This window comes from Camellia sinensis, chromosome 15 (assembly GCF_055761805.1).
Source record: "Camellia sinensis isolate YWXY chromosome 15, ASM5576180v1, whole genome shotgun sequence".
Taxonomy (NCBI): domain Eukaryota; kingdom Viridiplantae; phylum Streptophyta; class Magnoliopsida; order Ericales; family Theaceae; genus Camellia; species Camellia sinensis.
Window position 1 is genome coordinate 133,712,477 of NC_138975.1, and position 14,525 is coordinate 133,727,001.

Sequence of the window (14,525 nt, forward strand, 5' to 3'; positions counted from 1 at the left end):
AAACAAAAATTGAAGAACATTTCTCAGAAAATTTTTCAGAAAATAGATGAGAGTGATTTTAGATCAAAGAACATTTTCTGGTTTCTGTAACTTGTTTGTAGTTGCTGTCACTTGTTCACATCAGAGGCTTTGGTATATATGATGAAACTTATAGCCGTTTATAGCCGTTGTCTTCATTTGAATATCTTCCACTCTATCATTACTAATTTATATATCTTCCACTTGAACCTTTTGGCCTGTTGCTGGGCTGTTTGAACCTTTGTTTTGGGCTGTTTGAACCTCTGGTTTGAGCATTATTTTTAGGTTGAAATGAACTCCTGATTTAAGCAAATATTAAATACATTCAAACAATATTTAGGATAAAATTTTAGGCGAGAAATAATGGGACAAAATAAATTTTGATTCTATTTTTCTCTTTCAAATAAATTAAATCATAATTAAATACATCATCAAAATAAATTTTAGATTCTATTAAAACATAATTAAATAAATCATCAAAATAAATTTTGGATTCTATTTTTCTTTTTCAAATAAATTAAAATATAATTAAATAAATCATCAAAATAAATTAGTCTAACAGTAATTACGGATTCCTGGTCGGTAAAGGCGCTAAACCTATAGGGGCGAGTTTGGGTTGTGACAATAGTAAACTCAATTTCTCTGTCAACAAAATTCCCAGGTAAATCATCTGGAAAACCATCTGGGAGTCTTTAACTATAGGAATGCTGTCCACATTAGGTTTAGTAACAGTTGGCACAGTTAGCACAGAGCATAAAAATCCCCCACAGCCTTTATTAATCAACTTATTCACTTTCATGGAAGAAATTAAATATGGGGGAGATACCACACCAACTCCATGAAATGTAAATTCAGGTAATTCAAGTAATCGGAACATAGCTTGTTTAGCCAAACACAATAGTAGCACAATACTTCGATAACCAATCCATCTCTAAGATTACATTAAAATGAGCGATATTTAAAGGCAACAAATCAACATATAAAGTCATGTCCCCAATAGTAATATCACATGCAGAATACACATACGCACAAGTCATAGACCTCCCAGTTGGAGAAGATACAACCAACAAATAATGCATTGGTTCCAATGATCTAGTTAATTTTGGAGCAAAAGCATAGGACATAAAAAAGTGTGTAGACCCCGAGTCAATCAACATATATGCATTTTGGGAACAGATAGGAAGAATACCTGACACAACTGTCTCTGCATTTTGCACATCACCTGGTACTAACGCAAATACCCATTCTTGTTTCAAAGTTTCCTTCCCTATAGTCGTTTTCAGATTAGCCCTTGATGTTGAAGCTGATGCGGCTGAACTTGCCATAGGCCGACTCGTGTTTTGGGATCCCAGTGGACAATCCTTGATCATATGACCTGTTTTCCCGCACCGAAAACATGTGCAAGAAATTCTGCGACAAATTCCATTATGTCTTTTCTTATACTCCGGGCAAATGGGTATATCATTCCCTTGGCTAGAACTATGTGAAGATCCCGTATTCTGCCTCTTGTTCTGTGAATTGTTGGAGTTGTTCCGGCCTTTCTTAAAGTTGAATCCCTGTCTCTTACATTTCCATTCGGTCACTGGTGTCTTTGCTTGTTTTAGTGTACCAATGTTCGCCTCAGCTATAGTGGCTCTATCCAAAACATCAACATATTTTACTAACTTAAGTACATCGATTCGGTCAAGGACCTCAACATCAAGTCCACCTTCGAATTTTCTAGATTTCTTGTAATCGATATCTACCATATGTGGTGCATACAGTGCAAGCTCGGTGAATTTGGCTTCGTACTCCACTACTGACATAGTACCCTGCTTTAGTTGTTCAAATTCCGTCACTTTGCAATCTCTTACGCATTGTGGAAAATATTTTTTGTAAAATGCCTCTTTAAACTGTGCCAAAGTCATGGTAGTCTACTGATCACAGATAAGCATCCACCACCTTCTTGCTTCTTCTTGCAATGTGAAAGTTGCCAACAAAACCTTTTTCTCTTCAGAACAGGAAAATACTTCAAACAACTTTTCAATCTCTAAGATCCATGCTTTAGCCGTCAGCGGTTCAAGGTCCCCCAGAAAAATAGGTGGTTTCATTTTGTTAAACTTCTGCGTCAAAGTAATAATGTCACCGTTGTTGGGTAGCTCAACTAGGATTGGTGGCGGAGGAGGAGGGGGAAATGGCTGTCTCTATTGTTGTCTTAAGGATTCTGTCAATAGTTCTACTATTCGTTCTAACCGATCCATTCTCATATTAGAAGAGTCAGATGCATCTGTAGGTCTTGTCTGCTCTATTGGTCTATATGTAAACAAAATGATAATAAACACAAGACACATAGGTTTCACATTTGCATTGTTATCACACAAGCACATAAGAAACCCACACACATTCACACATGCAAGTAAAATGTCCATAATTTCCTTTCTAGGACATACTATAACTCATTTGGACGCATGTGTGCGGTATAACTCATGTTCTGTTACTACTCTGTCACAACGCAAACCTGCCCCTATAGGTTTAGCGGCATAACTGGCTAGTAATCTGAGATTACCAAAGGCCTTCCTATACGAATCAAATGATTGGGGCTTGCGAAAGCTAATATATCAGAAAATAAAACGTCCAATGAGCTGTGAAAACATACATAAGACAAAATGCATTGCTATATATATATACATACATATCTATATATCAAGATACAACAAGTTTGCCAAAATACAACCAAGCGAGAGAGTACATTCCCATTATCAACGTCTGTGTAAGCAAAATGAAACTGTTCATAACATGTGAGTGACTGCCAAAAGGGTGATCACCGAGCCACCCAAAAGCTTCGACAGATCAAAACCTCACAGTAAGGCACAAAAAGGTAGCTTGACAAAACTGAGGCAAGGTCGACGCCACTATGTCCCTTCCTGCACTAGATCACATATATATATATAAATATAAAATCATGAGCTACAACCCAGTGAATAACAACAGTGTAAAGAGGTTATGAATGATGTCCTTACTGTAATGCACATCATGTACTTAACAGATCCATATCTCATACAGGAAGCATAAATGTTATACGTGGTACATCCAATAGCAAACGAGTACAGGCAGTCTTGAAGACCGAATAGACGGTCATGAAGGCTGGATAATTAGATATGATGGCCATTAATACAGTAAACAGGAATTTCGAGAATTGGAACTGACAGAGATTTCTGTAACAGTAACAGTAACAGTAACAGTAACCAGGTGCTAAAGATGCCACGATTACAGTGTAAGACAATAGAATCATCATTCATTAAGCAGAATAATCATTTTAGAACAGAGGATAGTATAAAGCAGAAAAGAAATACTTGTAGTTAAAGATATCTTTACAACAATGTTACTCACAGTTGGCTCCGCGAGACACGTGGCTGGGATGCGGAGGCTGACCTACATAGACATACACAAGCATAACACGGTTAATTCACTGTGTAACCAACTAGTTGTTATCATTACTTATTGATTGGTTGGCCTAATTGTTCCTTATTCTCTTTTAATGCTCGTGATACCCGTGCAATGCATATGAACGTCAAATACATGTGAAAACCATGCTAACGGAGGCCCGAAAGAAAGAAAAATGAAGCAGAAAAATGAAATTGGGCCTGCTTGACAGCCGCACGTGTAGGGTGTCGTGGCCGCACGTGCGACACTCCCCACTACACGTGCGCCAGAACGTGCAATTTAAGTAGAATGTGCAGCTCCTCTCCCCTATTTTCCGCACATACGGGCCTCCCCGCCGTACGTGCGGCTCGACTTCTTGCACGTGTGGTCCTTCCTGCTGCACGTGCGATTCTAGACGACTCAGGGCCGAAAACCTGCCATGTTTTTTAGCTTCAACCCTTCCAAAAACCAAACCCAAAGTTGTACATATCAAAGCCTAAAACCCACTAAAACATGATGAATGAACAACTTCTAAGTTCAAACCAAAATCATAACTTATAATCCAATCCCAATTTGCCATTCATAAAATTAAAACTTGAAATGGAGGAGGACAAACAAGGGGTATGCATATGAGAACTCTATGGTCCAAATATCCATGACAATGCCTTCATCAACTTCAAACTCATGCAAAGACAAGTGAATAATTATGAGAAATGGCTTTTATCTCAAGATTTCAAGCTATTTCATATAATTTCTTTTTTAGGGTTTACATCTTCAACTTACACAACCCAACTTCCTAGTTCTACTCAATCCTATAATCATATGTGGGAATTACTTAATCTCATGGGTTTAGAGGAGAATTCCTTACCTCCTATGGTTGATTTGGTGAAGTTGCCTTAATCTCTCTCTTCTTTCCTCTTTCCTTCTTCTCTTCTCCTCCTTGTTCTCTAAAGCTCTAAAATTCTCTCACAACAAGGTGTTTCTCTCTTCTCTCTCCCTTATTGTTGAGTTTCTAATATACAAAATATCTAACTTTACCTTTCTTAACTTAATTTTAGGCTTAATTTAGTTTAAAGTTAAATTAAGGGTAATCTATTTAACTTAGCCCAAATTGAATCTGATTATTAAGCTTTAACCACCTAAGCCAACATTTAATTTGTGACCCTAAAATTTTATGAATCAAACAAGTTTAGTTCTTATTTTCTCCTATCTGTCAAACAAACATAGTTCAAATAGCACATGAACCACAATTAACCCACACATAGAAACATATAAGACAGATAAGTCACATGGAAACACATAATTAAGGTAAGCCATAAAAGTAACAATTAATTACGAAGGCGGGTGTTACACTACTAATGTCTTGGGGCATATTATCAGCACCAAACATTAGCTTCTACTTGTGGAGGAGAAGCCTTTCTCAAAGGCTGCTATCATCTTGGTGGAGTCTTCCTTTTACAAATTAGTTACGGCAGTTGTAGTTGTTGCGGCGAGTGTTTCTCGCGGCAAGTTCAAGTGGCTTGAGATGGCGGCGCTGACAAAGTACCTCAGCAACTTGGTCGCTGCAAGTACTGCCTCGGCAAGTTAGTTGATGCAGTTTTCTTCTTTCCCTTAGCAAGTTCAAATGGCAGCACTGACAAAACTTGGAATGGCCGCGTCGACAATACAAGGAATTGCGGGGTTGAGACAAAGTGCCTTCACAACTTGACTGCTGCAAGTGTTACCTCCGCAACTTGACTTAAGCCATTTTTCTTCTTGGAGTTTGTTCGGACCTTTGGCGGGTTAAACTTGTTCTGTCTCACTGTTGACCCATTTCCCTTGGGCTTTAACCCATGCTCTTTTAATCATTATTGCTCGCTTAACAGGGGCGACCTCAACACTACTTAATTTCGACCTTAATTTCTATCCCTCTACAGAGTAACACTAAATTTTTTAAAAATATTATCCCTAAATTTATTCACACGAACATAGGGTTGAGTTTTAATTGATTAATTCAGAAATAAATCAACAACTAACATGCAATAATACACGTGCTAAGCATTTTTCGTTATAAATTAAACATATCTAAGGGATGGCAAATGGCTAAGTTTTTTTTTCGGGTTTCAAATGCAAATTCTTGATTTTAAACTCAACTTTTTCAATAATACAATTTCATAATTTATCTAAATTTTAACAGTATTGACCTACTTACTCTTATACTCGACCCTAACTTATCAATGTTCTTTCAAACATTTTCTATTCAAATCACATTTTATCATATACATTCGGGCCTGAAAATTTTGCCATAGGAAATACATGAATCAAAGGCAAAGTTATCCAAGGCACCGCCCTTGTATGATTCTTCCTTCTCGTTGGAAAAAACACAAAATGAAAGGAACAGTACACCCAAAATGAGTCAAATTTTTGTCCTAAAAAATATGAGTCAAATTTAGCTGCAATTAGCGGACTTTTTTTTTTTTTTTGTTGTTTTCTTTTGTTTTTATTTTGTTTGTGTATTGGTGTCACACACTGATCTAATTGGGGTTTGAAGAAACAACCACCACATAGGGGAAAGACGTTGTTGATTAATTGTTGTTGTGCAAAGTAGACATCAAATCACGACCAAGCATTTGCAATAATACGTGAAAGGTGGGAGGGTCTATATAGTCTTTTTAAAAAATTGTGTCGGCAATGTATTTAATCAATAGTGATGTGTTTTGAGAAGTTGATAAAATATTGATTTTTTTAACTTTTTTTAACTTATTTTGTCTTTTTTGTGGTAAGTTATATGAGAGATGATGTAACTTAAAATGTTAGCTTTCCAAAAGAGCACTATATATTTTAGGATTCTAGACAAGACCTATACCAGCATAAAAATTCAATATAACGGTGATACTACATTATCATTGACGCGTAATGTTATCATTTAATAATAAAACTACAAATAAATAGTAAACTCTCTGCTTTTTACTTAAACGAAAATTCAACAGTAATCACGTATATATAGTGATTAGCATAATAATATATTATTAAATGATCAAATTATATGTCAATAATAATATGATGTATGATAATTTTTTTTTTCTTCAAGTTGCCGTATCTTAGGCAAACACATCAATAAACCCACGTTTTTTCGTTTGTTTAGTCAATCATGCTTTGTACATTAAGGTTTGTATTTCAACCGAAATTCATTGCACATGAAAACGAGTAAAAATTCAGTATCATAGAACAATTTTATTATCAGTCAATAATAAATTGAGATTTATGTATAGGTCTTAATATGTAAATTTATTATCCAATAGGTCCTATGATAATTAATAGCGTTTTCCCTCGAACACTATTAAAAAATATCACTAATTGTTAATTTTCAGCGATAATAGTAAAATTTTGTCACAAAAAAGTCGCTAAGGTTGCAAAATTTGTCACAGAAAAATATCACTAATTGTAAGCTTTAACGACAATTTATAAAAATCATGTCCAAAAAAGTCGCCAATTGTCCATTTTTAGCGACATATGCAAAAAATCGTCACAAAAAATTATTTTTAGTGATGATTTTATTATGACTTTTTCAATAAGATTTAATGGGAATTAAATTCAACTATTAAGACCTATTAGTAATTTATTCCTAATGAATTTATATATAAAGGGTATTCTTGGTCAAAGTTAAAATTTGACAATAATTTTCTCAAATTCATATATAATTTATATGCTATCTTTTATGTTAAATTGTAACAATGTCAAATTTTTCACAATAAGTCAAAATTTGACAAAAGCTCTCTATGTCTCTCTCATAATGGGTCTACAAATTGTATTTTTATTTGATTTTTTGCAGAAGAACAAAAATAAAAACAGTAATGTTAGATATCATGAAAAGTTTTTTATGAAAATGATCATGAAGAATTGTGACCTTTGGATTACAGTTAGAATAAAGCGCAACACACTAATTAAGGTTATCTAAAGGTCACAAATCTTTCATAATCATTTTCATGAAAAGTCTTTTATAATCCTAACCTTTCTCAAATAAAAATGACATGTATGCACAAATGAAATAACATTGTCACTTTAATACCAACCATTAAAGATGCGCTCTAATTTACCTTGTTATTTTTTATGTAGAAATTATTGTAGCATCCCTATCAGCTCCCTTATATTTTAGCCTAAAATATTATTAAAAAATTTATTTCTTATTTTAAAAATTACTTTTTTAATCTAACAAACTCTCTATTCTTTCCCTAAAATATTATTAAACTATGCCTGGATTTTCCAAGAAAAAATTAATAACAAAAACCAAATCCCAATTTGGTCTCTCTCAACTCAAGCCAAAACAACAATTTCTCTGTCACACTTCACGAACACCTTATCTTCTTTTAGCATCAGTCCAAAAAAGTTGAAATCGTGTTATAATTAAAATATCTTCCAAACCTCAACCAGTCTCATTCTCTTCCACTTCTTCCCACACATCTTCGAATTCGAAAGCACACTCGCCATGGACCCAGCAAATGCATTTCATCTCCAATTTGTCCTTCCACGCCTCTCCCTCTTTCCGTCCTCGCTAGGGTTTTGATTTCACTTCGTAGAAGCCCTAGAAATTCCAATTCCTTTCATCGTACACACATGTGTCCGGCTTCAAGTTCTAAAGGCATTGAAGATTTGAGAATGGACAGAGCAGAGCAGTGACTAAGAGGCGGTCGAACTGGCCGGATGTTTGGATGGACAATCGGTGAAATAAGTTTTGCCCAAATCACTCATATGGGCGTTCGGATGGACGACCCTGACAGATATGACGGAGTTACAGTAACTCCCTACAAATAGGGAGTCACTAAATCACTCATATAGGCATTCGGATGGACGACCCTGATAGATATGACGGAGTTACAATAATTTTCTACAAATAAAGAGTCACTGTAACAAATATTAATTTAGGATGACTTATAAGAGAGCTGATGGGATGGTATCAAGGAATTCCAACCCCTTAAAATAAGTAATGGAATGACTCAGAGAGTTTGCTGCAGATGTTCTTACATCATTGACCTTAAAATCTAATCATTGTATTTAAGTTTTGTTCTATTTAGCTTGTGATTTTCTTGTGCTCAATCACTTGATGCAAAAGTAAATTACTTTAACGGTGATACTCGTGACAATCAAAGCATTTATGTCATTTTCTTTTATTAAAACAAATTATCTAGGTTTGCCAACTTTAATTTGTAGACCCTACTTGAATTCTTGGCTAGATTAAAAATCAAAAAGTTTTTAAAAAATTAAAAAGTCTATAATTTATATTAAGAAGTCAATTTTTTTTTTAATTTTTTACACATCTTTTCGTAAAAAATTAAAAAATCATTCTAAATATACTAATTTTTTTTATCTCATATTTTAGTTAAAAATCAAAAAATATTAAAATAATATGTTTACAAACGAGGCCTAAGTATATAAAAAAAATTTTAAATAAAAATAAGGGGGATGTACCAATAAATCCCAAATTAATAACTTATGCACTGTTTAATCCTAAAAATTTTCTTATAGACTGAAAGGTCCCATTACAATGTTAATAACATCAGATACAATGTTAATAACATCAGAGTCATGTTACAAACATTGGATTTCAAACATCTAATGTTCATCAAATTTCAATAATGTTTGAAAATATAGGATGAAAAACATCTAATGTTCATCAGATTTCAATAAATTTTGAAATTATAGAATGAAACATCAGATTATTTACATCATTCACATCATGTTGATGTAAAAATGGGACTAAATGGAGCATAAGAAAACTTTTAGGACTAAATGGTTCAACGTTTCAAAAACTAGGACTTATGGGTAAATTTTCCTAAAATATAATAACAAATAGACATATAGAACATGAGATTTTTTTATCACCAATTGTTTTTTATTTCCCTATTACTCACAAATCATTAGATCATATTTTGAGAATACTGTATTTTAAGGTTTTCAGTGTCGTAAACATTTTGAGGTAAGTTAACAGAGATTTGAGGACAGTGAATGATTGGCCGACATATGGGAGAATGGATGGGAACTTTACTTTTTTGGATACAGGGATGGGAACTTTACTTGGGTTTTAGCAAAAACAGCTTATTTTGAAAAGTTGTTGGCACAGTGATATACACTATATATATTTAGAAGTGCTTTGAACCATTGTAACCTATAAATCTTGGTTTGGCTTTTCTTGCTTCATTGTTTTAGCTTAAGTTCACCATACTCCTAAGCTTCACTTATAAACTAGCCATGTCTTCTAGTTTGACCAAGAGTGCAAGCACTTCAAGTACTGATGAAGACACTGAACTTAGAAAGGGGCCATGGACTCTCGAAGAAGACACTCTTCTCATTCATTACATTTCTTGCCATGGCGAAGGCCGTTGGAATCTCCTTTCAAAGCGTTCTGGTAAGAATCAACCACTGTTAAACTATTGCAGGACTAGTCTTGGACAGGTTCTTGATTATCAAAAAAGAAAAGAAAAAATTCTATCACCAATCTTTATTTTTATCTAACTTATTTTTTGGATTGATAGGTTTAAAGAGAACAGGCAAGAGTTGTAGGTTGAGATGGCTGAATTATCTTAAACCAGACATTAAGCGTGGAAACCTAACCCCTCATGAACAACTCTTGATTCTTGATCTCCATTCCAAGTGGGGCAACAGGTGACTATTATCAATTTTCAATTTACCCTAATGACTTCATCTAGACTTGCTCCTGATTCTTGATCATGTTGAGCTTACCAAAATGATATATGAGTAGTGCCTAAAGTCCCCAAAACAGTAACTTACCATTATTCCCGAAATGAGTTGAGTAGTCTGATGATGATAAATAGTCTTAAATCTCACTTTATACATGTCAAGTTTTTAGTCTCTCAATGCTGATGCACTCTAATAAATTTGTGAGAATGAAAATCACATACATATTGACTAGTTTGCAGTAGTACAATTTTACAAAGGGAAAATTGTGAATAAGTGAAACAGTAGAGAAATTATTGCACTATATATGAAATTTTTAGTAACGCAACTCTGACACACACTTGCACCATGGGCATTGAGGATTTGTACCATACAAATAGTAAAGTTGTGCCATCATGAAAATGAAAATAATCTTTTACCGTCTCACTGATTTGCAATTTTTCTATTTACAAATTTACAGTGTCATACGGACGATTCATGACCGCTATGACTGGTTTGGCTACTACAAATTAAGCACTTTTTCATGGTTGATGATTTTGAAAAATTCACAACTACATCATGCTGTATCGTTTGATACTGCGACTAGTCACCGATTCAACTTGTGATACCACTATTTAAAACTTTACTGATGACTACTTGTCATTTGCTGTTTATATCAATACTCACTTCAGCCCACTAATTCCTAATGATTCTCTTGTTTGAACACATTGCTCTGATTTGAATTAAGATGCTTTATCAGTTTTTATCTCGATTGGCATCATTGTTACATAGTTTTAAACCATCCACTGGTTTTTTTTTAATCATTATTTTCATTCCTTTAATTCGATTATTTCAAGGTGGTCAAAGATTGCACAACATTTACCGGGAAGAACAGACAATGAAATCAAGAACTACTGGAGAACTCGGGTGCAGAAACAAGCGCGGCACCTGAAGATTGATTCAAATAGTGCCGCGTTTCAAGAAATTATTCAATGCTTTTGGATGCCACGACTGCTTCGAAAGATCCAAGGATCTCCTTCATCAGTCATGTTATCCCAAAACTCGGCTACTACACAGACTCTAATCAACCATTCATCGTTGCTGCCTCAAGTTTCTCCTAATAAAGGACATGTTCATACAAGTGAAAAAACCAAGAGTCCAAGTATTGATTATTTAGAATCCATGAGTGACTCACATATACCACAAATTTTGGAATACCCAACAAGTGATTACAACACAGTTGCGAAGGGTTGTTACAATGTTGACAACATTGGCTATGATATGGAAGCTTTTAGCTTAGCATCTATGGTGGCACCGGGCGACTTTGAAGATTCAATGGGCGGTAGCCAGGTGGCCGAAAACAATTGGGTTGGCAGTGCCGCCTTGGCGGATAGCTTGTGGAACATTGTGGATGAATCATGGGTCGTTTTATAACTATAGGGTTTTAATATTGGCGAGTGTGTATTAAAATTTTGAATAAATACAACTGATATAATAACTGTATCACTGATATTATTATTTAAAACGATGTTACAATGTAGGGCCATTGAACATGGGAATAACATACCATTAAAGTCTTATTGTAGATTAGAATTTTAAAATTTTATCGTCTTGTGATTATTACTTTCTTGACTTATAAAGATGTGTGGAAAAATTGAAATAAGTGTTGATTGAAGAATTTCCATACCATACATAGAACGTTAATTGCTTTAATCTAGCTGTCAACTTTTCTAATATTGAGAGAGAGAGGTAGGAGACCTAAACTTTTGTTTTTTTTTTATAATTTTTTATCACAACTGTCAACTTTTTTATCATAATTTCAAGGAATTAAATGAATAACTTCAAAATAACATCTAAAGTTTTGAGTTTACTTTATAAGGCTATTGAAAATTTGTCTGGTCATTAATTTTAATGTCTTAAAATTAATCGGATTGTACCCAAGTTAATCTGAACAATTAATTAAAAAAAAAATATATATATATATATATAAGAAAAAAGTACTATTCAATTGAAATTATATAAAATTATTACATATTTATCGAAAAATTTATAATTTTTATTATCAATATTTTTAAAATTTATAAATATTTTTTAAAACTCCCCGTGTCATGAAATTTTCCCTAAATAAAATTTTATTTAGGAAATTTTACCCTTTTGTAGAAGGGACGTCTACCAACAAATCGAGACAATTCTAGGAAGCAAAATTCGCATAACTGTGCCTCTAAATGTTTGACCCTTTTGTAGAAGAGACCCCACCTAACTACTTTTTGGAAGTATCTATGGGATAAGTGATGAAATATTTTTTTGTTTTAAAGCGAAATGTGCATATTAAATCAATTATTATGTGTATAAATTTTATGTTTATATATTATTATTTTTATTGAAATCTTACCATAGGAGTCACTTATTAATTTTGTGATTTATAAAAAATTGATTTAAATTTATGGATGAATCTATTTGAGATAAAATTTATAGTGACTTGCATGATTCATAATCAATTCATTTTTCACGATTTATACAATTTTAATTTTTTTAACTTTTTTTTAATAAAAATGACATAAAATTCTTCTTAGTAATATATACTGTAAGTGTTTATTTCTAACCTCACAATCACTTATTTAGGACTCTTATTCTCTATTCAAATATCTCAAATTCTGGTATTACTGCACCAGATCTTGACAATACCACAATATCACGTGACACCTCGACCAATACCTCGATGGCATCTCGATCATGTGGCACGACTCTAAAAACACATCCCCACATATACATACATGTTGGGGGAAAAAAAAAATTACTCATCATCCATGTAAATGACATTATTATATTAAAATCTATCTTTGTAAGGGAATTTGTAAACAATAAAGATAAAGAGTTTTAATTTTAAAATTTTAAAGAGAGACTCTAATGATGTGATAAGAGAAATAAAATAAAAACATAAACACACACATCACAGTACATGTGGACCATCGCTCCTTGTCACATCACTAAAACTCTCCATCTTTATTCATTTGCAAAAGATATATTAATATATGTGTTCAATCAATCAATTCAGGTTATTTTGAAAATTAATTATTTAATTAATTTTTCAAATTTTTATGAACAAACTTATAAAAAAAAATTTTAAAAATTGAGATAGCATTTGGTTTAATTTTAGAATCATAATTCTAATCAAAAAAATTTAAAACTCATAACTAAACATTCAATTTAAAATTCTTTTCAGAACTTTATTTTTAAAATAAAAAATTCAAAAAAAATATTTTTTGAGTTTAATCTTTAAATTTTTGAAGAAAAATATTTTTTTTTGAATTTAAAAAAAAAATATTTTGTTATGATTTAAATATGTATGGGCAATTCAAAATTTTTTTAAATTAAAAAAATAAATATTTAAAAAATTAAAATATAAAATATTTAAAATTAAAAATTAAAAAAATAACTAAAAAAATAAAATTTTTAAATATTTTTAAAAAATATATTTAAAATATTTATAAAAAAAAGACATGGGGGATGCACCAATAAATCCCAAATTAATAACTTATGCACTGTTTAGTCCTAAAAGTTTTCTTATAGACTGAAAGGTCCCATTACAATGTTAATAACATCAAATACAATGTTAATAACATCAAAGTCATGTTACAAACATTGGATTTCAAACATCTAATGTTCATCAAATTTCAATAATGTTTGAAAATATAGGATGAAAAACATTTAATGTTCATCAGATTTCAATAAATTTTGAAATTATAGAATGAAACATCAGATCATTTACATCATTCACATCATGTTGATGTAAAAATGGGACTAAATGGAGCATAAGAAAACTTTTAGGACTAAATGGTTCAACGTTTCAAAAACTAGGACTTATGGGTAAATTTTCCAAAAGGGACAATGCACAAACGTAATAAATACAGCACACATTAAAATAAATAAATAAATATTTACAATAAAAAGTCTTTATTCTAAAAAAATAAAATTAAGAAAATTTTTAAATATTTTTTGAAAAATAAACCCAAAATATAATTCAAAATTATTTTCAAAAACTCATACCAAACAAATTTCAAAAATTTATTTTTCAAAATATAACTTTATACTCAAATTATAATTTTAAAACTAAACCAAAATAACCGTGACTTTTTAATAACTTTTAAACTATTTTAACTAGTTCCCAGACTCAGCTTTATTCTTCAATTTGATAATATTTCCTTCGTCCCAAAATATTAACTCCTTATTTCATTTTTTATAAATAATATAAATTTCTCATTTTTTCATTCTGTTAAATTCATTAACATTAAAAATACAATTATGACGACAAATATTCTCTAAAAGAATATGCTATTTCGATTCATTCACAGAAAAAATATAATTATGACAATTGATATTCTCTAAAAAAATATACTATTAAAAAGTAATTTTGAAAAATCAATAGATTTGTTTGATTTAATTTTAGAATTATG

General features: G+C 32.0%; 2 protein-coding genes across 2 annotated transcripts; one reads left to right on the forward strand and one right to left on the reverse strand.

Moving 5' to 3' along the window:
- Nucleotides 1–902: 902 nt before the first annotated feature.
- Nucleotides 903–1,925, reverse strand: LOC114272953 (uncharacterized). The gene has a single exon (XM_028214660.2). It carries the CDS (start codon nt 1,923–1,925, stop codon nt 903–905), a length of 1,023 nt encoding a protein of 340 aa, XP_028070461.2.
- A 7,354-nt stretch (nt 1,926–9,279) lies between these two features.
- Nucleotides 9,280–11,672, forward strand: LOC114273067 (transcription factor MYB78). Its single transcript, XM_028214837.2, has 3 exons — nt 9,280–9,802; nt 9,930–10,059; nt 10,929–11,672. The coding sequence occupies exons 1-3, from the start codon at nt 9,646–9,648 to the stop codon at nt 11,503–11,505; spliced, it is 864 nt and encodes a 287-aa protein (XP_028070638.1). The 5' UTR covers nt 9,280–9,645; the 3' UTR covers nt 11,506–11,672.
- The last annotated feature ends 2,853 nt before the right edge of the window (nt 11,673–14,525 follow it).

What these genes read in the sequence shown, in the direction of transcription:
- LOC114272953 (XM_028214660.2), bottom strand. Translation starts at nt 1,925, where the DNA reads ATGACTTTGGCACAGTTTAAAGAGGCATTTTACAAAAAATATTTTCCA.
- LOC114273067 (XM_028214837.2), top strand. Translation starts at nt 9,646, where the DNA reads ATGTCTTCTAGTTTGACCAAGAGTGCAAGCACTTCAAGTACTGATGAA. An exon ending in TCTCCTTTCAAAGCGTTCTG is followed by an intron (nt 9,803 to 9,929) that starts GTAAGAATCAAC and finishes TTGGATTGATAG; the next exon opens with GTTTAAAGAGAACAGGCAAG. An exon ending in CATTCCAAGTGGGGCAACAG is followed by an intron (nt 10,060 to 10,928) that starts GTGACTATTATC and finishes GATTATTTCAAG; the next exon opens with GTGGTCAAAGATTGCACAAC.